The sequence below is a fragment of the Hirundo rustica genome, chromosome 2, assembly GCF_015227805.2.
Source record: "Hirundo rustica isolate bHirRus1 chromosome 2, bHirRus1.pri.v3, whole genome shotgun sequence".
Classification (NCBI taxonomy): domain Eukaryota; kingdom Metazoa; phylum Chordata; class Aves; order Passeriformes; family Hirundinidae; genus Hirundo; species Hirundo rustica.
This window is the reverse complement of record NC_053451.1, coordinates 90,198,599-90,225,875: the sequence shown is the minus strand read 5'-3', so window position 1 is coordinate 90,225,875 and position 27,277 is coordinate 90,198,599. Positions and strand designations below refer to the sequence as shown.

The 27,277-nt window shown below is 34.7% G+C and overlaps 1 protein-coding gene across 1 annotated transcript; it reads right to left on the bottom strand.

The window, feature by feature from the left end:
* Nucleotides 1-871: 871 nt before the first annotated feature.
* On the bottom strand, nt 872-20,308 carry MRPS9 (mitochondrial ribosomal protein S9). The gene is made up of 10 exons (XM_040056375.2): nt 20,273-20,308; nt 19,339-19,401; nt 19,220-19,250; nt 16,906-16,985; nt 10,570-10,652; nt 7,764-7,839; nt 4,940-5,108; nt 3,478-3,586; nt 2,460-2,629; nt 872-1,081 (listed from the first exon to the last, which is right to left on the bottom strand). Exons 1-10 carry the CDS (start codon nt 20,306-20,308, stop codon nt 990-992), a joined length of 909 nt encoding a protein of 302 aa, XP_039912309.2. The 3' UTR covers nt 872-989.
* Between the last annotated feature and the right edge of the window lie 6,969 nt (nt 20,309-27,277).

The following is a 27,277-nucleotide window of genomic DNA, read 5'->3' as shown; positions in this document are numbered from 1 at the left end:
GGACAGATGAAGGACATGCTCTTTCTTGAAAGTATTTGACCTCTGTCCCAGGAAGGAAATTGGCAATAAACCAAAACCTTAAGCTTTTGGGTGAGCGCTGTAACCACTAATATATTCTGGAAGTCTACAATTATAGACAGGAGGTGGGCAGCACTGTCATCACCTCCTGCTTCTGATTTTAAAACAGAAAAGTTATGACTGTATTTGGCAAAGAGTCCAATGCTATCTTCGTGCATTAGCCATATTCGGAACACGCCTCCTTGAACAGGCCCCTTGAGATTTAAGGGGTGGAGAAGAGTGTTCCAAAAGACAACTTCAGCTTAATCCCTCCAGCTCTTTCTGCATTTGAGGGAAGAACAGAAAAACTGACTCCTCCAGAGGATGATTCAGAGAACCTAATTTTAGGTACTTGTTCTGAATCACTCCTTACTTAACCTGGGGAAGCATCCTGGAGACAAGTGATTCCACAGGCAAAGGTTATCCTCTGTGACAGTTCCTCTCTCAACATCCGCTCAATTGTCAGTACTATTCTCACTTGCTTCTCAACTTCACCACAGTTCAGATAGGAAGTTGTTCCTTATCCTCAGATACCTGCGAGGCAGAAAGGGAGAAGATATCCAAATACCTGGTTAGGAGCTGCCTAAATTCAGAATTTAAATGCCAAATCATTAAACAAATAGACTGATTTTTAGAAGTTATAATCCACCAATAGTTTCATAAACTGTTATTGACTTCATTGGAGTTAAGATGCAAAGTTGGCACTTTGGGCGACTATTTTAGACTTCACATTCCATCAAATTACACCGTGACTTTGCACAATTTCAAGTAAGTTCAGAATTGTTTGTTGCTTTTTAAACAGAAGACATAATAATTATAAAGGGGAAAAAAAAGCCTTTATTACTAAATATATTCACATGACAGTTTTGAATCATAAATCAGTATGTTTTGAAGTTTTGGTAGCACTTCGTCACTCTTTAAATACTCAAGACTTATCGCTTTTTCCAGGTGAATTTCCTTCTGGGTCCCTCTTGACCGGGCTTTTTTCGTTCCTTCACACGTGGGTCAAATGTTAGTAATCCAGCTACAAAACACAGAAAAGCACCCATTTATTTACTGCTACTAGTTAATATTACAGGTATATTACCTGTGAGCAAAAAACTTTGACTTTCACTAACAGTACGATTTGTATCATCTAGTGGGCAAAAGGTTCAGAACCACAAATGCTGAAAGGAGCGCCATCAGATCCTCTAACAGTTTTAACTTCTCTTTAGTAACTGAACTTCATTCATATTTTCCTTTACATATCACTAAAATAACCACCCATTCCTTTTAATCTACCCATATTGCTTAAGCCTTTAAAGCAGTGGTCTCCAAATTTTTTTGGTCATGGAGTCCTAACAGTATTTTTGAGCATGTAATCTCAAATATATGTATTTATTCACTTATGGATTATATATAGCACATTCTTACTGAGTCCCAATGGATCAGCTGCACATTCCCCATTATGAAGACCACGGCTTTGTGGTATATTTATATATAAGTACAAATATATTTATATATATAAATATACTTAAAAGTATATTTGGCAATGTCCCAAACATGTTCAGAATTATGCTGATCTCAGTAAAGACACCAAACTCATTACAATGTCTATTTACAAGGTTTTCCTAGCAAGTCATACTTGTCAGTCCTGAAAAGGTACAAAGAAACTTGTTGCAAAGTATGAAGACAGCTTTGGTTTGGTCATGGGTGGCAACAGAGTGAAAAAAATCGCAGCTGTTCTGCCACTAATATAGGCAGGTATTCCTGCTACTAGTCCAGAAAGACCACAGTTAAAAGCTCACCATTCGTAACTCTCTATTTGCTGAAGCAGGACAGACACCTCATCACCGAGAAGCATCAAACCCTGCAGTTATCTAAATAAACTCTATCTTATCCTAAGTAACTTGTAAACACAAAATAATGCAAGAGCAGAAAGAAGCTCCCTTGGTTTGGCTAGTTGCACGCAGTATGTTTATGTTCATTACTCTCTCTTCACAGCCAACCCTCCAGTGTTCATGTTGGAGAAGAAAACTTTTTAAAACATGAAAAAGACACGACCAGCCAGGTAAAACCACAATCTTGGTACCTTACAGCTCACTAATGTCTGATCCAGATTTATTTAGTAGTGAATACACATTCATGTTTTGTGTTTCTATGTTGAGGCAATATGAGCTGGTTAATAGACCTAAAAGAGGTCATGAACAGATGGAAAAATGCTTGAGAAGTCATCCAAAATATACACAAAGGATGCTAAGAAACAATTGGAAACAATCTATAAATAAATGCAGATCTCTTTCATACAATATACAAGGTTTCACTGGGGTTATTTACTCAAATCTGATCCTTAATGATCCTCGTATTAATTCTGCTATTACCAAAAACACATTAAGAAACATTGAAATAATTTCAATTCCTACCTTGCCTCATGAATTCTACCTCCTTTTCTGTCACAAAACTCCTTAAGGCTTTTGCAGAGGCTAGACGTATTGCTCCAGCCTGTGCAGATCTTCCTCCACCAGAGACTGTGCAAACCATATCATGTTTTCCAATCCTGCCAAGAAACTGGAAAGGGAACAACAACTGTTCCCTATGGGGGGAAAAAAAAAGAAGAAAAATTAAAAAGATTCATGTGTATGAAGTTCCATGCTATGCACATTTCTTATCATTGTGTATACAAAAACATAACTTTTGGGCAGAGATCCAGAAAGGCATTCATATCTCATTCAAATCAATAGGAAACTAGCAGCTAGGAGCACATTCCAACTGCCAATGGCAAGTACTTTAAGTTCAGTTTTACAACTACTTTTATTCCACTACTTCTCTAAGGAATCCAAGATCCATCAGCTCTGGATATTGAAACTGAGCAACCTCACCCTCTATGCCTTAGCTTAAAAATCACAATATAAAATAAAGATAAAAATCAGGAATAGAAATAAATAGAAATAATAGAATAAAGGAATAGAAACTTTATGTCAGCTTAATTAGAAGTCTTCTCTATATCAGACTGTGCACATCTTCCAAAAATCTGAAACTTCAAATGAAAAGCTTCACCTTCTTTGCTTCCACTATGTTACTGTAGACCAGAGTAAATACACATGCAAATCTCTTGCAAAACACTTAAAGATGATGTTTATAATTTATTTTTTAAATAAAATTCAAGCCGTTTCTAAGGGGACTAAAATTTGAACTATTAAAAAAGTCTGTGCTCTTGGTTTTTGAATCCCTTCAGAAAAGGTGAGGCAAGGAGCACAGAGGAAGGCTTACCTATCAGTAAACTCCTGAAAATTAGGAGGAAATGAAAGACACATTTTTATAAAACAGATAGATATACAGAGACAAGAACATAAAATTAACACAGCACATATAACTTTTGGTGTTACTTTTGCTGGAATAATTTAAGTACAGTAAAAATACAGCATTTCATAGTGCTCTCACCTGTCCTGCAGCACAGGGAAGTAATGTAAAATGTCTATTCCATTTACTGTAATTTTTCCAGTCCCATTGTCATAAACAACTGCAGTAGCTCTTGCAGTTTTTCTTTTACCTTAAAAGAATTAAACCAAATCTTTTATGAGGCTTCAATATTCTACAGAACTTGAGGTGTCCAAATAATTAAACAAAACTCAACACATCCATACAGTTCCAGCTGTTAGGTTTTACAGGCTGAGGTAACAAAAAAAATGCAAACAAAGAACACTATCTTTCAATATACTTTAATAAATGTCTATTAAGTGGGGAAGAAGAGTGTGTTGGAAAACCAATCTCTTTCAGCACAAAGGAAGCAATCATTCTGATAAAGGAATTATGAAACAAGTAAGACATTATTCTTCATTTTGAGGGTGATGGGGCACAAACAAGACTGGTTTTGAACTTATTAAACCTGGTGGCTTTTCTTAAATCAGACAAGTTGCATGGTCATCAAACTTCATTAACTTCTGTTCTGAAGATACTACTGAAAACCAGTGCAAATTAAATCATGGTTTGGTGCTCTCACATCTCTTTGTTGTCATGTAATCTTGAAGACAACCAAGGTAAAGCAGAGCTCTCCAGCCATTTTGCCCTTCAAATTCTCTTAAATGTACAGCATAAACTGTGTGCACACATGCTTTGTCCAGAAAGTCATCAGCCTTTCCTGTACATGTTGTTGCCACATTATTTTTTCCTATGCAATCACTCATATCAATCAATCCATATTGTTTTCCAGCTGTGTGTCTCTCCCATGAAAATGTAATAGCCTGTGTTTAGAAGATAGAAAGACCTTCATGGCTTTTTTCCTAACATTCCCTCCATCTTGGTATGAATGATCAATATCCCATTATCCATCTCTGTTCTGTAATATTTAGAAATTTCCTCTTCACATTTTCCTAGGCTGTTTGTAAATATCCAAATGCCTTGTTATTTATTCTTTGCATCTTCAAAGTCCTCCTTTGCTGGACTGCCTACAAAAGTCATGATAAAGGTTACTCAGTAGTCTAAGCGTGCCATTTTTATACTAAGCAACAACACTGTTATATCCATGGAATTATTTATATGTGCCTGTATTTCTGCAGTCCTCCACTCTTTATGTTCAGCAGTCAGCTATGGCCAAAAATGAAAGTCCTTTTGTACCCTATAACCTGTAACACAATGGGGTCCTCTCTGCAGAGCTGTCACTGTATAGAAAGACATATATAAAAAAGAGATAATAGAAGTCTGGGCCAAAACCCTGTACTTTTTGACAAGTTCATGTCTCAACTTGGTGTTCCATAACAACACTAACAGCTATACGTGCAGTATACATATATATGAGCATATAAAATGAAGTAGTAACATCTTCAGCAGTGTTGTACATACTATAAAGAAAGCAGTTTGAAGAGGAACAAAGTCTGCATCTTACCAATCAACTTGAAATTCTTACCTTCCCCGGTGCTGAAGGCCACTCCTCGCTCGTCATACTGCAAGGGCTCAATAACCACCTTCTGCAACTGCACAGGAACTTCTTTGGAAAACTTCTGTATGTATTTCTCCTCCATGTCAGCACACGGCAATGCTACTAATTTTTGTAAGAGTTGAATAAATCTTGAATACTGTAAGACAACAAGACTTCATTAAAGTATGCAAGTGTGATTGCATTTGCAAAAACTTTCTATTTTTATTTAATGGATCTTTCCTATTTCGCTTTTATTGATGATTTCTGACAAGATGACACTTTTGCACCTACATGCTGATTTAAGAACAGCATGCAGTTGCATCATTTTGTGTGACTAAAGGCAGCTACTTCTTTCTTCAGAAAACAGTGAAACTTTATTCCAAAGCAGAACCAACCCCTCTTTAATAAAGGATTATTCTGTTAGAATAAAGTTCATCTCCCTTAAAAAAAACCCCAAACATTGGGGGATGTTTAATTACTTTATTATTGTTTTATTAAAATAGGAAAGGATTTTCACCTGCTTTTTAGTAAGTCAGCATATTCACTGATTTGGAAATAATTTTATTTCACTGAACTGAATCTCATAAATGATTATATTTCATAACATATACAAAAAATGCCTATCTTTGGCTGTTCAAGCTGAATTACTTTAATGTTTATGATTTCCTTTAAAACTGAACAATCAAGGTATTTAAAAATTCAAGAGATACTTGACTTAAAGGGCAACCTCTTGAAATAAATTATCCTTCGCTACTGTGTGGTTCTCCTTCCCCCTTATACTTCCCCCAAAAGTTCTTCAATACGTGATTAAAGAATACCACCAGCGTGTTAACCCATTTGTGCCAAAAGCTGGGATGTCCTGTTACCAAGTGTTACTGGCAGGAGCTCCAGACAGCTGTAACCGGATATAAAGGTATCATCCCATCAAAAAAGGATTTTTCATGTAGATAACATAACCTGATTTTTGAAGTTTTTTTTTACTTACAAGCCGTTATTGCAAGTATTTGTTCTCTCTGTTACCACAGTCATCTCTAACACAAAATTACTGCTTTTTTGTAACTTAATAATGGTCCCTGGAACTTCGACATCACTTGAAAACTATTTCTACCTAACAATATGACACAGACTTGTGGTAAAGCCTTTGAAGAGCAGAAATATGTAGAAATTATAATGCAGAAATTATAGAGACTATAGAAGTAGAAAACTTCCAGCAGTTTTCACTTGGAGAGTGCAAAGGGAAAAAACCCCTCTGATTTTGTTTAATAACGTTAACACCACTGAAATTTTTGTTGCAGTGGCAAAAGATAAGAATTTGAGCAGGTAAGACTGGCAGCTTATACTGAGATGTTTCAAATATATTTAAGCAATGTTTTCTTACTATGGTCTGAGGCTTTGTGGTCTTACATGCAAGAGGCCAGTATGTATAAGGGTTTGGTGTAGGTTTTTGGTTGGTTGGGGTTTCTTTTAAGTTTATTGCAACGTACTTTTACAGATGTGGAATGTATTAAAACCAAGCAGTGAAGAAAACCTAGCTGTTTGGCTATACAAATAGACCTAGCACTTGGAGAGGAAAAATAGCTATTTCAAATGCAGGAGCTACTGAAAATACTGAAGTCTTAATGGCTTCTACTGTGAGCAAGATAGAGAAAGTCTCCTGGCTATTATCAGGATGGAGAATTTACAACAACTACGTCTAACTTATGCTTATGGACCACAATCTGCTCGAGACTTTTTACATCCCCCACAAAGGAGCCATACATGCCACTGCTCCAGATGACAACTGAGGAAAGGACATGTTTGCTGCTGTTATGCCATTTTTGCAAAGCTGTTGTTTACAGGACAGACAAGATTGAGGAACACTGCTTCTAGGTGAGAAAACACTTGGAATGTTTAGACAAATAGAGTTACATTCTCTGGTACTGTCATATTCAAGCTTCCAAAAGCTGGCTACATAGACTGAACCTGCTGTTACAAAATCTAATGCTCTTCAAGGGACGGTAGGAAAAAACTGAGTGAGAAAAAAAGTGTATGACTATTAGGATGAATATTCTCATCCCCAGAGATACAGATGTAAAGGACAACTCCAAACCTACTGAGTGATACAGTTTGCAGACACTGAGGAATCTGCAGAACTCTCCTCTCTCCCACAATATTCATACCAAGGAGAATGTAACAAGAGATATCTGTATCAAATCACAGATCTAATACAGGTTTGTGCCTTGTTTCTGTTATTTGATTTTTGTAGTCAAACACTAAGAAAAAGGACTCATTATTTCTAGTAAGTCCTCTGTGATTGTTCTATCATTACCATGGCATCCTTAACATTAAATAACTTAACTCTGCGCAGGCTTACTATTGTACAAATCCATTGCATTTCCCCATGTTGAATATTTACCCCTTCTCTACAATTAGTAACAGAGGTTCTAGTCCCGTGTATTTTTCATTTGTAACTACAATAAATGACTATTTCTGTAATAAATTCTTATACCCCATTCCTGACCATATAATTAGATAACAAGGAACAAGTGCTCTAGGTCTCACAATGTTGCCAGGAGGAGAACTAAATTACAGTAGTAACAGTGGAAAGTTCTTAAGAGTTCTCTATTAAGCTAGATAAATATCAACACAAGTCACTTCAAAACAACATGAATGTGACAGTACTGTGAACATATACAGCCCCCATCAGAAGACAGAAAACTGTTTTGAAGAGCACCTGCTCCTGCCTAATACCTTTCCAGTATCCAAAAAGGCAGCCAGAGTCCATATTTTTAAGACACAAGCCTCCTTAAGATTGGGAAGATTAATTACTTACATCATCATCTGACACTTTTTCTAACAACATTTCTTCCAATTCAATCTTAGTCAGCCATCTGCTGCCAGCCAGGTTTCTGTTTAAAATATCACATATATTCTTCCTTTAATTAACCATGCAATTAGAGTTACATTACAAAGGACCACACATCCAGTCAATCTTAGTTCAGAAATACATTTTTCATTACAAAAGAATGCAGATCACATTCCTACAGTAAACATGAGAAGGACTACGTTGATTTTAAAAGATCTGCCTTTTGAAAGGTATGGTAACTTCAGGTATTGAATTAACCACATGACCATTATGAGTATCAACTACGCATTATTCATATTATTGAAGTCTGAGATTGAATTAGAGTGACACTGTAATAGGAAGTGATCTTCCCCTCAATTTAGGACATGCTTTTAAGACTGCTGCCAGGAAAAAATTGGTTTAATATCAGCAAAGAGCAAAATCAAAGGCAGAATGTTTAAATCCAATTCTTTTGCTTCTGGTCTTTACTATTCTGATCAATATAAAGAATGCCACTAGCAGTAAGCATAGTCAAAGTACTAACGTAGCAGTGACACCCTGTATCCTATCTACTGTGTAATCTTGAGCTGCTCAGCACTGTGACTGCACTGATGATGGCAAAAGCAGAAATTTCTAAGGAAACAGACTCATAGAGAGATGTAAATGCAAAGAAAAAACAATGCTTGAAGCGAATCTTTGAAATGCATACGACGTGAAGTGACCAACTAACACACATAAATATACATACTAACATTATTAAATAAATTTAAGGCAAAGATGTTTAACTCCTCAGGTGTTTTAGAAACTGTTTTCAGCAGCATTAAGAAAGTTGTGATCCAGTAAAACACTCCTTCTGAAGGTGTTTTTAAGGAGTACTGTTTCTCAAGCATTTTAATGCTTTTCTGAGTCAAGACATGAGAAAGGATCATTTAGAAACAATGCAGATTTTAAAAATTATTTTAAAAGCTTCCAATCCTGACAGACTCAAGTATATACTTACATTTACATACCATTACTTGCTACTTCCACTGAAGCTGGAAAAATTTCTTGCACATAAAAACCTATAAACTTGAAGTAGTTTATATCATGTCCCAACCCTACAGTTAATATTACAGAACACATTCACAATAGGTTATTTTCTGGGGAAAAAACCCCAAACCAAACCCCAACAAACTCCGTACCTCTCAAACCAAAAAAACCCAGCCCTTCCCACCAACCCTCTACCTACTTAGGACATAAATTACCCTATCCAGACTAATCTCAGAGGAAGTACCATATCCAGCGTGAGAAGTAAGTCTCAAAAATCCTTTAAATTCTCTGAGCTTTACAAACCTAACAGGGAAAAAAACTTTTCATCTCTGACTAGCTTTAGGTCGTTTTTCACATCAGCAAATCCACTGGCTGAGCTCTGTAAGGAGTCAGGCTATTTTTCAGCAGCATGCAGCAAGAAACTAAATTCATTTGTTCTCTTGTCTGCTCAGAACCGAACATGAATCTATAATAAAACATTCTGTGGGTCACATAATGCTATTTATATCATGAAGAAACATGAACTTCTGTTATTTAAGAAACTGAAATAATTTTAGCAAATTAATCCTTTCTCTTTCTAACATAAATAACAAATGGCTGAAATGAAGAAGTGACAAACCAACACGATGTGCTCCTGAAGCAATGCATAAATCTGGCTAGAAAATATACAACAAGAACAAAGATAAAAGCAACTTGGGACTGAGAAAAAAGTAACTATACAGAAAAGCAGTAACTGCATAAACCAAAACTTTTTAGCTGTATCCATTTCTTTTAAATACTTGCTTAACCTAATTTTCAAATATAAAATCCTTGTAAGAAATCTCAGAATTAAAAAAAAAAAAAAAAAAAATCAAGATTACAGTCTAAGAGGAGCAAACATCACTTAAAAGCATATCCTGACTGGATACACTTAGAAAGCAAAAACTGTAGATTTCCAATAGCTTCTGGTTGACATGGAACTTTTCTGTCCAGTGATTAACTAAATGAAGAGCTTGCTGTGCATACCAGAGAAGTTAAACAAAAAAAAAGAGACACTAAATCCAATTACTAACAGTGGTGATAATTAAAGAAATCCAGCCAAATAAGCTTTTCTAAAATTACTAGGTTTTGATGATTTCTGTTCAAAGCCATTAGAAGAAAAATAGTGAATTTAAGTATTTTGAGGCTCTTAAATTTAAATATTGTTAAGTTAAAATATTCAAGACCTGTTACTAAAGACTCTTAAAGAGCTCAGCATTAGGTCTTTAGATTTTTAAAGCAGAAACAATCTAGTTGGTACTTTAAAACCCTTTGTTTTCTTATAGAAAGTTTACCTCCTTTTTTCAAAAAGCTTTAATAAAAGACGTAATTAGAAAATTAATACAGAATATGTTTTTTATATATAGAAAACATTCATATATATGAATATACACATTTCATACAGAAACACAGAATTCTATATATTTTCTGTTTATTTTCAAATCACACTTCAGATCTTTTATAAAGCAAAGAATATTGAAAAGAGCAGAGGGAGATTAAAGAGTAAGAGAAATAGATGGGGTTTCCCTACTCTAACAATGAGAAGTGAGTGCTCCACACATATCTGGTAAGACTTCTCAACATGAAATTACCATACAAATATTACACGAGGAATAGAGCAAAAGCCTGAAAATGTGTTTGTGGCATAGAAGGCAGTTAAGGTGGGGAGCTACCAGAAGTGCTAAAACAGAATATGAAAGCCCATTATGAAAACCGCTACCAATACTCATTCTAATTGGAAGCTCACCTTTTTTCCTTCTGAAGAGGAAGGTCTTCAGCTGTCAGTTGGTCTTCATATTTCTGAACATTCAGAAATTTTTCATATGTTTCCTTAAATGTATATGAAGAAGCATTTAAATAGATTTTTTCATTTAATATTTAAATTTTGCAACTTAAAACACATGTTTGTGGTTTTGCTCTTCAAGTACTTAAAACACAGAGGTCAGAAAACAAGCAGAGCTCTGACAAAAAAAGAAAAAAAAATCATGTGCAGTCCAAGAGAATTGATTTTGAATTCTGCAACAGTGTTTTTTGCCTTCTTACTTATGCTTGTAAAAAAAACCAAAAAAAACAAAAAAAACCCACCTCAACTATATGTATACAGAAAGACAACTACATTTGTATAATGAATGCAACTCCAAAACATACTGCACAATATTTTCAGCATTGCATTCACATTTTGGGTTGACTTCCTCAAAATACTGACAAGGTTTAAGACTTATTTAATTTCACTTAACTAGGATTTTTCTACATGTAGAAGTGCCAGATTTACTGATGGTCTGTATCAGTCATGACTTCTTAACCTGGCATGTCTACATGGACACAAAGTTGCACATTTACTATAATAAGAATTTCTGTTCTTTCAACTGTGCAGATGTACTTACTCTGAATTTTCAGTATTTTTAAATAGTTTTCTCAAAATTCTTAACTATATTATTCTTTTTAAACTGTGGTGTGACAGTGATTTAGTACTTCAGGAAAAAAGAAAAACAACAAAAGGGGAGAACACTCAAAAAAGTCACAGTAAAAATATTACACAAGAAACTCATTTTAAATAAAGTATTTTTAGGGGTATTTTTTCCTCAGTTCAGAAACTTATGAAGACTACTTGTTCTAAAATATAACATCAAATACTCTTAATTACAACAGTGATCCAAATGCAAAGGTAAATAGGAGCATTTAGAGAAATAATTATAAATTATATTGAAACAACAGGACAGTTGTACTACAACCAAGTACTTCTATGCCAAATAATCTACTTTGATTTATAAGTGAAATAGAAAGCTTATAGTCACTTTCCTATACTGTACTCTTATGACTTTTAGCAAATACTAGAGAGAAACAACAGTGTAAGAATTAGTGGGGACAAGAAACAATGCTTTGGGGTTTTTTATTTGTATTACTTACAGAAAAAAAAACAGTAAAGGAAGAAACATGAGACAGCTCTGTGCTGTCACATATTAACTAATATAATACTCGTTCTTAACATAAAACTGGGATTTATAACAGGATACAGTGCAATTTCTGCAACAGCTTAAAAATAACCCCAAAATAGAAGCTCCTTAGTTATAAACACCTACTGTTCAAGTTGATTTTTTCACTAATATAAAACACACCTGCACATACACTAAAAATATTTGTACTTAAAATGTATGAACAAAGAACAGATTGTTATCAGAACTGTGCTCAAAGCATTTAAATAGGGACAACTCACTGAAGTCTCTTACGCAGGTCTGCAGGTTACTGATGTCATTTTTAACGGCACAGTGGAACAAAATATTTTTAAAACAATGTCGCAGTTAAAAACCTTGAAGTACAAAATCATCCCTTTTGAGACAGCCTGGGAATTCATATATTATAGCAATAAGCCTTTCAGAAATCCTTTATTTTTCATGAGATAATTGTATCAGATGGGAACTAGAAAAAACTTTCAGCTTAAAAATGGTTTAATTATCCTCATACATGGGCAACATTACATAAAAGAGCAGAAATTCTATTTTCAAGTTATTTCCAAACCTCACAAATGTAATTGTAGTCCTCTAAGAAAACAAGACATGGTATCACTGCTGTGGTCAAGATTTATGTCACAACACTACTAATCTTAACTCCATTCAGACCTGACCATTAGGCTTCAAAAATTATTGTCTGTACATTAAAAGCACACAGTTTGGGTTAGCATTAGGTGTGCCTGCACCAAGTAATTTTTAAGTATCTGTAGTTAAGATATGGAAAAGAATGAGTATGAAAGCTTCTGCTAGGGACCATAGAGCAAGGAAGAGAAGAGGAAGGAGGGCTGTGTCTGTCCCTCAGCAAGCTAGGGAAAGCTCAGCTGGAACAGTCTTAGAGGTTAAATCCGATGAGCTCCATGACTTCCTGCATTTGGAAGAAGTCAAACCAGGCACAAAGATATCTTGGGGTCAGATGCTTAGAAGAGGTCTCATAAATGCGTAAGGAGGTTTTTCACCTTACTGTTACTCTAACTGACCTCTTGCCTTCAAAGGCAGAGGGTGTCATCACTCTACCTGCAAAAGAAGTCTCCTGTCTGCCTCCTCACAAACACCCATCCTCACCCAATACATTCTGGCATACATATTTATTTATTGGTACGGTCAGCAAAAATACATGAACAGGAGCTCAACACAGCTACAACACAGTTTTTTAAAAAGGACACAGGGAGATAATCACAGTTGTGACCTTAAAACAGACTGACTACAGTCAGAATTGCTTCTAAACAAACAAGTGTTTTCAGGTAACATGACACAAGTTAAAAGAAGACTTAAGGATTTTGTCATATTTGGAAACTATTGATAAACACATGCAAATAAAATGAGATATGGGTTATGATCTACCACTTTTTAGCCTCAGAAATTGTCAGTTACAATGACAAAAAGCTTTAGAACAGCTGCAACAATAAAATTTTCCTGAAGACCCTCCCTAGGAAATCCCAAAGAACACAAACACTCCACAAGCCCGTTTAAGTTCTAAGAATGTGCACTTTTAAGAATTAAAATGATCTCTTTAAACTGTTCTGGTTAAATTACAGCAATCATGTCTATTCAGACAAAGAACCCTTTACACAGGAGATGAAGTCAAGCAACATTGAAAAGTAGTATTTTAAAGTAATTCCAAGTGTAAGAGAAATGTTAAATATAATTTCCTACATATTTCTGGCAATGAAAGTGGACTTGCAACTCTTATAAAATTTTGGTCTGAAGTACTAAAAAAAAAAAAAATTGATGCATGTATCTAATCTCTGTATAGAGATAAAGCCAACAGACTGAAAGAACCACTCACGTGTGAAGTACAGTATGTGGATGAGCCTTTGCAAAATCAGGAATCACATGTAATGCCCAATAATTTATTTGACAAATCTTCACTCCCCAACGGTTAAAGAAAGATTCTGAAGAAACACTTGCTTTTTCAAAGCTGGCAGGTGAAGATTTTACTAATCACTTGAGGATTCAATAGTCCAATTCATGGCTGTACACATCTGTGTGTCTTGTAAACTCAGCTACTACACAATCAAAATAGCTGATTTTACAAGATTGACTATGTACTGAAATGCTTCCATTTCTAATAGAGATCAAATTTCAGATCTCTACAAGGACACTTAAAAAAAAATATTTTACTCTGCATTAAAAAACAGGGAAGAAATGTAACCCTACAAGAGATTTTTATGGGGGAAAAAAATCTATTAACATTAGAGTTAAGATATGCTGCAGAACCCACATTTTACCTCAGTTTGCATTTTACTTTGTTTCTTGTGTTTTGAGTTGAGCATACACTTGAAGGGTTTAAACTTGAAGGGTTTTGGAATATTTCTGAGAGTTAAAATGCTCAATTGTTAGAGCATTTACCTCAATCCACAAGCCCTGATATTTCTAAAAAACATACAAGCATGATTAAATGGAACTACTATTTCTTTGTACACAATGGTATGAAGATACTATTCTGTCTTGCTCTACACATTACAAAAATTATATTATTCTAAAACACACGTAAGTTAAACGATGGTGAAAGGTATCAAACATTTGTGAAATGGTGTTTCATGCAATAAACACTCTTTTGTGTATCCAAAGAAAAATAAATTGCCCTTTTCCCTACAGCTAAACTTTATTCAACAAGCAGAACAAAAACAATAACCCATGTAACAAATACCTTGTATGGTAGTTAATTTCATATTGAAAGCCAAACATGTATACTGGCAATTATAATACATACAAAGATAGTTTATTTTCAGTAAGTGGACAATATTATTTATTAGCACTAACTAAACAATAATGCTATGCTCAGTTATATAACTAACAAGTAATTCAATTCAAGTTCAACATGAGCCTGTGTAGTAATTAACGGCATACAAGTTTAAGCAAAATAACGTTTAGCTTACTGTTTATCCTGTTTATTAGATTTAACGTAGCAATTTAAAAGACATCCTCAAATCCGATTGATTACTTACACTAGGCTGTATTAACATACAACTCTTTTCTGGACAAATTAATTAACTTTGAGACTTAAGAATACATTTTGTTAAATACACATTAGTTTAAAAAAGTGGTTAAAACAACGTTGGGAATTTCATGCAGATTTTGGCTTTCATTTGGCCGACTTAAAAAAACCCCTGTTAAATCTAACTTAATGGATTTACATTTAGAGAAGCCTATTTAACAAAAATATTCAGAAACAGTTGAAGAACACTCAAGTATCCTACACTAATGAAAAACGCATTTGTCAAGGCCATTTGTTTGAAGGTGGTTGCCGCGCTCTTGGAAACAAAATGTGCACTATACTTCCAGAGATTTCCAAGGCAAGCTTGCATACTCCAACTGCTAGGAAGAGCTAAAAATAAACTTGAGCTCCTTGTAAAATTTGTAATTTCTTCATTATGATGGAATGCAACAAAACATCTTGCCCTTGGGTTGCTCTGTTTCAGCCAAAACAAATGCAAATGGCTTGTCAGATGACAGCTGTTTGATAAGGCTCCTCTACAAGACCTGCATGCTTTACTTTTTTCCGTGAAACTTGGGATGAAAGGCAGAAGGCAGGAAGAGAATTAATGTAGCATACAGTCTAAAGGCAATGCTACAACCGTGATTAAGTAGAAAAGTTAAAAGGCACAGATTTTCCACAGCCTTGCTGCGTGCAACCCATCCGTGTAACAAGTTGACAGGCCTAGCGCGTCAGCTCCATCATCCTCTCCGACAGCTAAAACGCAGCATTGCATCCCTTTTCAGAGAAAATTTGCGTCTGCACCATGAAGCGTTGTACATTATTTCTTAGCACTGCAGGGGGCTCAAGTCCATATGGAACCTTCACAAATATTACCACAGATCAAACCAGCGGCGTTTCGAGGCAGATTTGACATACCTATTTAAATGAACAGCAGGGGTCCTCGGGCTGCCTCGGGCTGTGCAGGAGAAAACCTCTGTGGAAAGCCTATGCTGCAGCTCCATTACTCAGCAAAGACACTCTCTACATTTATCATTCATTTCATTTCTGCCAGGGCAAGAAGCTCATTTGCCCAAGGTCAACAAAAAAGAAAAAAAAAAAAAAATAAAAAGACAAAAAGTGGGGGTGTTTTTTATTCTCCCAAAGAAATAAATGTACCTGATAAGACGGGATTTTGTCCTTTGGGTACACAGAACGCAAATAAATATCGGATCATTCTAATAAAACCACTATACTCAGTAAAGCTGTGCACTGAATTTGTGACCATAAAGTTTGCTTTTTTGACTACTGACTAACCACAGAACTAACTCCTTAAAACTATCTAATGAGGAAACAAAATCTGACATGAAGACCCAATTAAATATTTCTGCATTATTACATTATACGTCATTAATGCTTTTGTCTTCCCTAAGTACATATAAGAACCATGAATGTCTTTCCATGGACTCTTCTAAAGATGCAGACAATGCTTGCGTTACTAATGGTCACAGACGTGAAAGGTCTGTTCCTAACCCATGTCAAGACTCAAGGTCTAGTGGTGTTCTATTAGATACAGCTTTTTTTCATAAAGGTAAAAGATGCAGATCCTTTATTCCTGGAACCATATTAATCAGAAAAAGCCTTAAGTTTGCATGAATGGAACCATCTTAGAAAAATCAATTAAGCAGTTTAAATGCAAATTTTCTTCACACTAAATGTCAGCACAAATAACATTTCCTATAGCTTTGCCCTTCACAGAGGAAAAAAATGAACTATTTTTTTATTCTACAATGAACTTTGCTAGAACTAGCCATTTTTGTTGTATGTGCATTCTCCACTACTAATCTTTTGCTGCCAACTAGATACAGCCTACAGGAAAACTTTCAGACTATTTAAAACTAGTCCATAGACAAAACTGCAAAATGAACCAAAAATTAAAGGAAGAATTATTATGTAGTATGTTCTCTTAAATGTGACATAAAAATGCTCATAATAATGAATATTGTGACACAAAAATATACATTGCAGGTAGCTTCAGTGGTGATATTATGGCTTATTGTGAAAAGATAACTAAACTCAGGAGCTCCTGAGTGGCACCTCTAGAGTAACATGCACTCGACTGGGAGCTGGTATTATTTATTACAGATAACATACTTACATGCATTAATGAATAATATGACTGCTTGCCCGTATAAAAGAGGAAGTGAAATGGTCGGCCATCTTCTCCCCACTGGATTTCTAATGGAAGGCAATATTAGACAAGAAAGCCATATAAAATCACTAAAATAAATCCCTTGTATTTAACTGCAGTTATAAATCTCTCTCATAATACCGACTGTCTTTTTAGGTATCAGAGAACAAAGACATTTTACAGGTGTTCAAACTGCCTGGAAATCTAATAGTTTAAAAAATCTTTTTTAAAGCTAATCTCCCTCTGCAATTATAATAAAATATTTAACATTATAGTTGTAAATAACATCTTACATAAGGAAATCCCTTGTGCACAACTCTAAAAGACTGCATAGGTATTACAAATAGAAGTATACATTTTAGTGTAAAAAGAAGTAACCAAATAAGAGACAACTGAAATCTACATTGAAAAGTGAAAGATGAAAGGTTAGCAGCTCTGGAAAAAAATAATGCTAAAACAAAGAAGGTTTTTATTAGCATAATGCATCTAAGCAAACTAAGTATGTATACAACTGTCTTTTGTGGGCAACAACCACATTCAGAACTCAGGTGATTTTAGAACTCATTTGTGTTACTACATTTGGGATATTTAAATACAAAGACCTATCCTAGAGTTTACATAATTAGTTCAGCAAGAAAACAAATGTTACATATTAATTCAGCATATCCACTGTGTTTTATTCATTACAAAATGTTATTTAAAGGCAAATAAATTTCAACATCAGAGGAAAAAAAATAAATGCAAACTTGGATAACATAACAAAAATCTCTTTCAAATAAAGAAAAATACAAAAATAAAAACTTGAGAGCTTTTTATAAATTGAACTGTAGAGAAAGTCCCAGCCATTTTATCCAGTGAAGTTAATTAAAGCTATCTATAAACTAAAGACAAAGGTAAGACTCCAAAAACCTGTCTGATAAGCATAATATATATCGGATTGGAACATCAAGATATAATACAGCAGAAGTTGAATGTAAAGATGCAAAACTTAGCAGAAAAAGAAAGAATACAGGGGATCTTTACCCACATATACTACTGGTGGACTGTGTGATTTTTCCATGTATGAGGTTGTGAAAGTACATTTTGTTGAAAAAAAACTGTTCTGGAAACTTCCCAAAGTATAATTTTAAGTTTTTGTACTTCAAAGTTATCTAAGACACAATACATAGACAAGACAAAGCTGCCTTAAGAGATACTTATTGAAAGTGTTATTTTTAGATGTAAATACAAAATACACATTTATACTAATTTGTTCTTACAGTCCTCAGGATATAGCTAGCATTTCAAAGAATCCTTTAGTCCTGAAAGCATATAGAATATTAGCTTAGTTCTTCCATAAAACAACCCTTGGATTTTGAAACTACTTAATGATTAACTCTCTCCTACCCTTTCACTTTTTACTTTTTTACCTCATAATACAGGGAAGTTAAAAAATAAGGCATGATACCATTTGGAAGCTGAAATTCCAAAATTTCAGGCAGTTTAGACAGCTTTCCTAAGACATGAAGTCCCCCAAAAACCAAGTATCAATTATTCCCACAGCAGGAAAAAGGAAGGAAAATTTTAAGATTTTAATGATAATCAGAAATGTTTATCTGAGAGTTGATAACTCAGCGAATATAGAATTTCACACCCATACTATACTAGTTCATACCAAGTACTAGTCAAAAACAGGTCTTGATCTTATCTTTAAATGTTCTATGTAAAATTAAACTGTTGATTTTAGTGAACTGACCAACATACTGGCATATCACTGACATCTGGGACTGTATACTCAGGGACAAGACCAAAGACAGTATGGACAGAGTTAAGACTTTAAGGTCAAAGAATGGATTAGGAGAGGTTTCACTTTGCCTATTATTTTAAAAAAATCAAAACCGTAATTTCTAATCTTCCAGAGTACCAAAGTTACAAAGAAAACTTTTGGTTTAAAATAGTATTAATGAATATTTTATGGAGGTGACAGACAATTTTGACAAAAAGCTACTGAATTTAACAAAAGGTTTTCTCATTACTTCAAGAGATTCTATGCATCATTCTATTTACTGCTTATTTTTAAGGTAGTCAGTTAATGTAATTTCTGAGAAGATCAGTGGTACTCCAGAACTGACCAATAATTTTTATCCTAAAACACAGAATATCAGAATAGACTTTTACTGCTCATGTCTTAGCAGTCATTAGGAACATAGGGAAAAGAGCCAATCCATAAAAATAAGAAATTCTCCATGAGCAACAATTCTAATACTTAGAAATAATAAAGAAAATATCTAAGAACACTTACTTGTCTTCTCTGGAAAAACTTCAGTAGGATGCTGTAAATAAATAAAAAATATCAGCAAAAGAAAAAGTTACTCAAAGTATCATGCTACAGTTATTCAGAAATGTAACAAAAAATCCTACCTTCATCACAGGTCTGGCTTGTTTGTCGAATAAGCCAGAAGGAAAGAGATAGGCAATAGCTCTCTGAAAACAAGAAGAAAGATCTTGTTGTGACTTTTTTCCCCACAAAAGCATGATCAAAACATTTCTGACATCTTCCTTATGCAAAAAATAGCATACCTTTTGTACAGTAGGCAACCAAATCAGTAAGAAAATATGACACATATCTGATGTGCTGAAAAGAAAAGCAGGTAATTTCCTCTGGCATCTCAGAAGTAAAACCTCATTCTGAAGGCTGTACTCTACTGCATCAGAATGAGTGAACTTTCTTCTGCCACATTTAGTTGTTATAGAATGTATTTATCATAACTTACCCGAACTACTCAAGTGCAAAGATCACCTTTATACACAGTGATTTTCCAGTAAAATTTCAAGTGCTGTGACTTCTAGAGGAAATCATAACACTTATCTATTTATCCTTCTGAAAGTATCAGTGCCTGCTAAGAGTGCCTACTGATAGACCAAGCATAGAAACTTTATTTAAGGCAACAGATAAAAGCCAGATTTTAAACATTTGTTATCCCACTTTCTACAATTTCCAGACACAGTTTCCTCAAGTCTAAAAAAGCTATATTTGTTGTGTCAGTAACAGCTATTTGACATAGCCTAAATAAGCATTTCATTGATCACTGCTTTTGGAAACAACTATAAATCACTAAAATCTTTGCTGAACTTGAACTAACTGCCCAAAGAAGACACAAGTGACATATATATATATATATTTTTTAATCCTTAGATACCTGAAGGTTTGCTAAAACACTTTAGAAAAATATATGACATCCATTACACACTCATTGTTTACTCTTTCCACTAAGTACAAGGTACATACTTTATTTTTATTTAATCAATATTTACCAGTATTTATTGATATAAAAAACATGCATTATTTGCCTACAACAAATGAAGTTAGTGTACCAATATTCCAAGTCATTCTGGCCAAAATACAAGGCAAAGCACCTTACAACGTTAAGCCCTACGACACACATTTCTGTTCAACAGCATCTTACTCTCCCTCTTCAATGTAACTAAACTATAATTTAATAATATAAAAACATGCATTTGTCAGAGATGTTTATTTTCATTTGTTTTTAAAAACAAACCAGGAAAAGCTAGCCACCAAAAGCTTGCAGATGTAGCAGCCTGGCATGTGTCGCCAACTTCAGACAGTGGGTAGTAGAGCTTCAGACAAAAATATTGTGCTTGTACAGTAAAATGGACCAACCAAAGAAACCCTTCTGGCAGTGGTCTCATTTATATTTCCATTAGACACCAGAGAAAAGTAGAATTATAATAAAATCTGAGCTTCAAATCTTCTGTCAAGAAGAATGGTTCTTTGTTGGTTAGGCTACCTTAGGGCTATTACTCACTGATAATTTTTTCCATAGACTTGGAGTGGTTTGTCAGCGCTGAAAACAGATTTAATATGCATGGAGTGTAAAAAGACCTTAACCTATTACTTTCATTAATCCCCTACTGGCATTCTGAAATTTTCAGAATTCTGAAGCAAACAAAAGGCTTAACTTGATTTTATAAAATGGTAATTTTGTTTCTCTTAGTGACTACTGTATTCCCATTTGTTAGTCAATGGGCATTTTATGCATACACACTGTAGGTGAAGACCTATTTATGAACAAATGGGGATTAATTATGATGACAAGAGAGAAATCTACTGTGAGCCAAATGATATTAAACCAACACCTTATATAATATATTAAAAGAAATTATTACAGGATCCTGAGACTGACTGTGTGTGTACTTAAGATATAATCTTTATACAAGCATTTCCAGAACCTCAGCCAAAACAGTTACTTTAACTGTGACACCTTAATAAATGCCAAAAATAACAATTTAACATTTACAATGAAAAAAAGTAGGTGCCATCTGAGACCGTCTACTTTTTGGAAAGTTTATTTTATTGCTAAGTGTATACTCATGTCTTTCAAACTGCAACATGAACACACATATTAAGAAACCCTACCTGTATTAAGGAATCCTAACATCTACTCTCAGATCTCCACCACACAACTAACAAAAGAAGAATGAATGGCTCATTTACAAGCTTATTTTTCTGTCGTCGTTACAAAATGGAAAGAAATAGTCTTCCTGACTTCTCTCTTTTTATAGAAAAGTAATCAAGGATGAACTATCCTGGAATACAACAGGTTCCAGTTCAGCTTTATTCAGAAGTTTATTCTTAATTTTACCTATCTAGGTCCTCAGGCTGTACTTTACCAACTACAAAAAAAGTCAGGCTGCCTCTTGGGAACTTCATCTACAGAAGCTGATTTTGTCTATGCAAATGTTTCATTTTTGTAGAAAATAAACCTTTTTTAAAAACCCTGTACTAGCAATAGAAAAAGATGGTGGATCAATCTGAGGAATTATATCAGAATTAGTCTCTCCAAACTGCAGCTGAAGCACATAATCATGAAATTATTTTCCTGAAATCTTTTTAAAATGTCTTCAGATATGGAACATAGGTTTTCTTTCAGGAATCTCCAGGTCTCAAACTAAAATTCCATAGAGAATTAACTGCACACATTGCATTTTCCTGAACAGAAAAAGCAGGCAAATGTCCCTCTTAAAACTTTATTATCAAGGTGTAAATGCTAGCACTAAAGATCCCAAAACCCCTTTAACTGCAGTTTCCCATTTCAGAAGTGGTTTTCACCTCAAAAGTCCTGGCCCATACCCTTTTTTTAGTGCTTATTTGGACTTAAACTCCAGCTTAAAGAAACTGTTGTGCTGAATATGAAGAACTGCTTTCTCAATGTCATCATGTCAGCTACGGAAGATACTTTCACCCCACTCTAGACTCTACAGGTTCTGGGGCTGCTCTTTCACATTCTGTTTGTTAAATCACACTGTTGCCATTGTCTTTGGAAATAAACCACAACTTTCTAAAAACAAAACATCCATAATCGTTTTCAGCAGAATCACAATTAAAAATCCTGGTACCTAATAACACAACAGTGTTTCCAAAAATCATTACATACATTACTTGAAAAAGATGGAATGGGTACAGTCTGCCTCCACTATGAGTTACTAAAAAAAATTTAGCCATGTCTTTTAAGTATTTGAAAATTTTTGGTTTTGAATTTCACTGTTGATTCCCACAAAGAGGAAAATACCCAGTAGTCACACCTTAAAAACCAGCAGATCATAACAAACACGTTAGCAACAAGATAGTTTACATCTGCTATGTCTTAAACTGCACAGTTGATAACTTTCCTGTACCAAACGAAAAGAATATAATTTATATATTATATAAATGTTATATCATTTGTTGAGGGACCAGAAGAGTCAATATACTGCCTACAGGATTAAATGTCTTTCAATTGCAGCTTTAAGTTTGAATTCAAGCCAGTTGGAATAATGACTACAACCCTGCATTAAGAAAAAAAAAACCCAAACCAGAGAAACCCAAAAAATCTGGCAGTCCTTCAAACATACAAATGAATTAGTTAAATAATCTGGCCAGCACTGCATGTGTATGTTGTGTAAACTCAGTGTACCTGCCACACCCGCACCTTTCCTCTTCCCTTTGGATGCTGGACATCCTGACATCTGATCCCCCTTCCCTTCCTACCACCTCTCTACAAGCCAAGAAGCTTTGCTTGCTCACTTTCTCACAGGTCAGAGACTAACTGAATCAAAAAAGTTCAGCTGGGTCAGTAAGAGTTCCTTTTTCTTTTATTTTTTTTCCTAATGTCTTGAGAAACTAAGAATTCAATGCTTTAATTCAAACAGAGTTGACTGAGTCATTGGGATAGGAGACTTCAGCGGTTCAGTTCTTCAATTGATCTTGACCATTTTTATTGAAGCTCAAACACAAAACATTCCACTAATTCCCATTGCTCAAAACATGTGCAAAGATAGTTATCTAAGCAACATCCAATGAGGAATGGTATTTTAGGGAAAAGGAAAGAAGGAAAAAAAATTAAAAATCCAAACAAAAAACACCTCTACCCTGGGGCTCCTTTGCAGCAGCACCCTTTTTGGCAGCAGGCTCAAGAATCCAGCTCATTCCTTTTCAAATATACACGAAATTTTAATCATCAAAACACTGAAGTGAGAAGTGACACTTTATGCCATAACATTTTAATGAAACACCTGAGCAAAAGCTGTTTCAGCTTCCATTCCTCAACTTGATCACACGAGAGCCACTTCCCTTCTTTAACTGTGCCTCTTGAATCATATCATTTAGTCACTGTACTTCATCACCTCTCAGACCGAGAAGTTTTCTGGAACAGATGTTTTCCTTCTAACCACACTAGCAGTATTCTTTAACAGACTTTAGCACCCCAAATCCAGCATATCTGGAGTAAACTCAGAAACGAATGAAACAAAAATGGGCCACAAACTGTTAACTCTTAAATATATCTTTTTTATTTAACAAGACAGAAAAGGCTAATAACAAAACAAACCACAACTGACCTCCCAAAAAGTGACACAACTAAGTTTATACTGGAAAACAACCCCCTCCTCTAAAAACTAACTACTAAAATTTATTGAAACCACCCCATCACTGTTCATCTAAAGCTGAGTTCTAGAAAGAAGTTTCAAGTCCAGAGTGACATACCATTTTAACTCTATCACTTGAAAAAAACCCAAAACAAGCAAAATAATCCATTGTTGTTATATGAAAAAACCCACCTCCTTTTAATATTACATTATTTTTATGCTATGTAATCGCTTTCAAAATTAAAATTAATGTCTTGTCATGAGCTTGCAGAACAAAAAAACCCCACAAAAATATGTTGAAAGAAACAGTCTTTATTTCTACATTAATTTCATTTTTTTCAAAAATATGGAACAGTATTAGAAAGAGTAAAAAAACAAATGGCAGTCATCAGCTTGGACTGATGCAGAAGTAAAAACAAACAAACAAACTGACACAGAGTTTGCTTCCACCAGAAAAAAAATTAAAAATAGTTGAAAAAAGCATTCTAGCTTCAACTATTTAAATAAATCCAAAATCCATTATTTCTTGTAAGAACGCTGCTGGACACGACACTCTTCTTACAGACAACAGGCAGTTCAGAAACACTTTTTTTCTGAATAACATTTCTGACATTTCCCATTTGCCAATATTCACTCATTTCGAATTCTCTGTATTACTAAAATTTGAACATTGTTTAGAAATGAGATGTGCTGAGTCACCTTTAAAAGCAACTGAATACAAGCAATTTTTCATAAAAGAAGCCTTAATTTTTTGAAAGAAACCTTATGAGGAATTGTTTTTTAACATTTAACATTTTCACCATTAACTATCTTCCTGTATAAATGCTAACAGTATAAATGCTAGCAGAGGAAAACATATTTTATGTTCAAATTGTTTTATCTGCTTGAGAACAATCTATTAGGTCAGAAGACAGACAACAAGCAAAAATGAATGCAGATCTTTAGCTTTTGAGTTTTACTAACTCTTATGGGGAAAGAGTATTGCTTTATGATGAGCTTGTGTCTAAGGGAGAATTTAGTGACTGCACAAAAATGAATAATAAAAATACTGGCATATAAATAGGTCATGAAGCTTAAGACACTCTTCTTGTATTAATCTTACTTAGATTTCTGGGCTTTAAAGTGAAATATCACAGAACTGACAGTGGAAAATGACTGTGGGCTGTTTACTACAACTGTAAGTTAAAAGTTAAATCACAAAATAAAAGGATTACAGACTCAAACGGGAAAAAGCACTAGGTCAGGACTGCAATCTCTATTAATTAGGTATCCCAGCTGGGCAGTGGGTATGCAGCTGTTAACTTGATCAATGACTTACCTAAATGTCATCTCTACTGATTCGCTTATAAATTACCAGCAAGTGAGACTAATGTACAGGTGCTAATTTATTTAAACTGTTCTCTGCAGTTCTACATAGCTTTATAAACTGCATCTGGCACCTAATGTTAGCTGTCAGTTGTACTTAGACATGCCTGTCCTAACGACTCTGTTCATTAGAAATGAGCACAAATTATGAAATATTGTGAAAAATGATACATCAAATGGAATGGGCAAAGCAAATCAATTAGAAAAACTTCATAGCATATATTCACACATAGGAGAATAAAACATCCTAGCTTCAGAGTGAGGTCTATAATACCAATTAAAAAGCAATTGGTAGACTTGTGCAGAGTTATATATCAATTTGCTGGATTCTTTTTTCTCCTCCAGAAATACTGTTGTAATACACAGCTTAACTTTTCATTCCTAAATAAAAGCATGAGTAAGAGGCAATTCTGCTTCCACAACATCCGAGGATTAGCAAGTAAGTAACTTATTTTCCTGTTTTAAAACTTCACAAGGTTTAGCTTTTATTAAACTCTACCTAAAACTCCAGTGAAGGACAGAATCCTAGGATGTCTACTTTTGAAATACACTGCAGACTGATTAACAGCAGAAGACATGGAGGAATATAAGTACTCATCAGAAAGAATTATTGCTGTTCAAAATGTAAAGCTTGGTAATTCTCCTGCCAGTGCTTAAGGAGCTTTTTTATTTTTATAACAGAAATTTAATTATGCATAGCAGACACTATTACACACTAATTATTTCCCAACACCTAATGGAATACGAAGAAATCAAACCGCAGATACTTGGTATCACCAAACATAACGCTGCTCTTTTGGCTCCACTACTCCATCATTTCAGAAACAGTCTGCAAAGCCAACCCGTACTTGTCACCTGCACTGCATTTGTAAAAACTAATTCCCAGAATCTATCTGCTTTTCCTAATGGTAGAGCTTAGTTAATGTTGTGCAAATGATCGTAGTGCTGTGGATTTATAAAGAAGAAACCGCTACACAGACATGCTCATTTTGCATTTCTTGCAGTCTTGCTTTCTAGAAGCCTTTCTCCCAGATCCTGTCAAGGAAGGAAGGAAGAAAGGAAGACTACAGATTAATGCATTCTCCTACCATTAACCTTCCAGGCAAACTGAACTATCAGCATCATCATTGTACTGTATTAACATGGAAGGTATTCTGGAGGTAGATTGGTGCAAGTTTAGTTTACAAGAAAGTAACTCAAAAAAATAATCATTAAAGGTAAGGAAAAAAAACCCCACAACCTGAAAAGCACATGGAAAGGAAATTTTATAGTTTGCAGAGAAATAAAATAGCCAATGTAAAGAAACAGCCTGGTATTACTGCTGACCTCAGTGAATACTTTTACTGTTAACCTTACCCACCTACACTACACCTCTGCATGGAAGTAGATGCAGTATCAGTGCATAGCTTTGCACTCACAAAGTTTGATTTCCTACAGATTTGTGACCTGAACTCAAGCTGCCTTTATGGATTTTCTCATACCTGATAAAACCCAAGTCTCATTTCAGACTTTTTCCCAACAGGCCATTACTCCAGATCGCTTTACCTTTCTGCCCAGTTTTAGAACTTGGTTTTGAAGCCCAATCAAACATGTTTGAAATGAGCCTATATCACAATCTACAGATTATTTCTTGGCATAAGCACACTGCCAAGACCTCTCAAATGGACACAGCCATTCAGACAGAATTTTGCCACTGGGAGACGCAACAAACAAATCTCGCCCTGAAAAAAACTAAACTATGGACACCTCTTGCTTTGCACTTACCACATCTCTACCTCTATCCTAAGGGCCCTGTTGGCACACTGGATTGCCTTGGCCACAGCAGTAGAGTGCTGCTGCTGTGCAAAGAAAACTTACAGCCATGAGACTTCATGCAGCTCCACCTAAGAGTGAATGTCACCAAATGACATTTCTCCTTCCTACCTCTGATGTACAATAAAATAAGACAGTTATGAGAGAGATGAAGGCCAGGTGAGACATTAAAAAAGAAAAAAAAAAGAAAAAAAAAAAGAAAAAAAAAAGAAAAAAAAAAAAGAAAAAAAAAAGAAAAAAAAAGAAAAAAAAAAGAAAA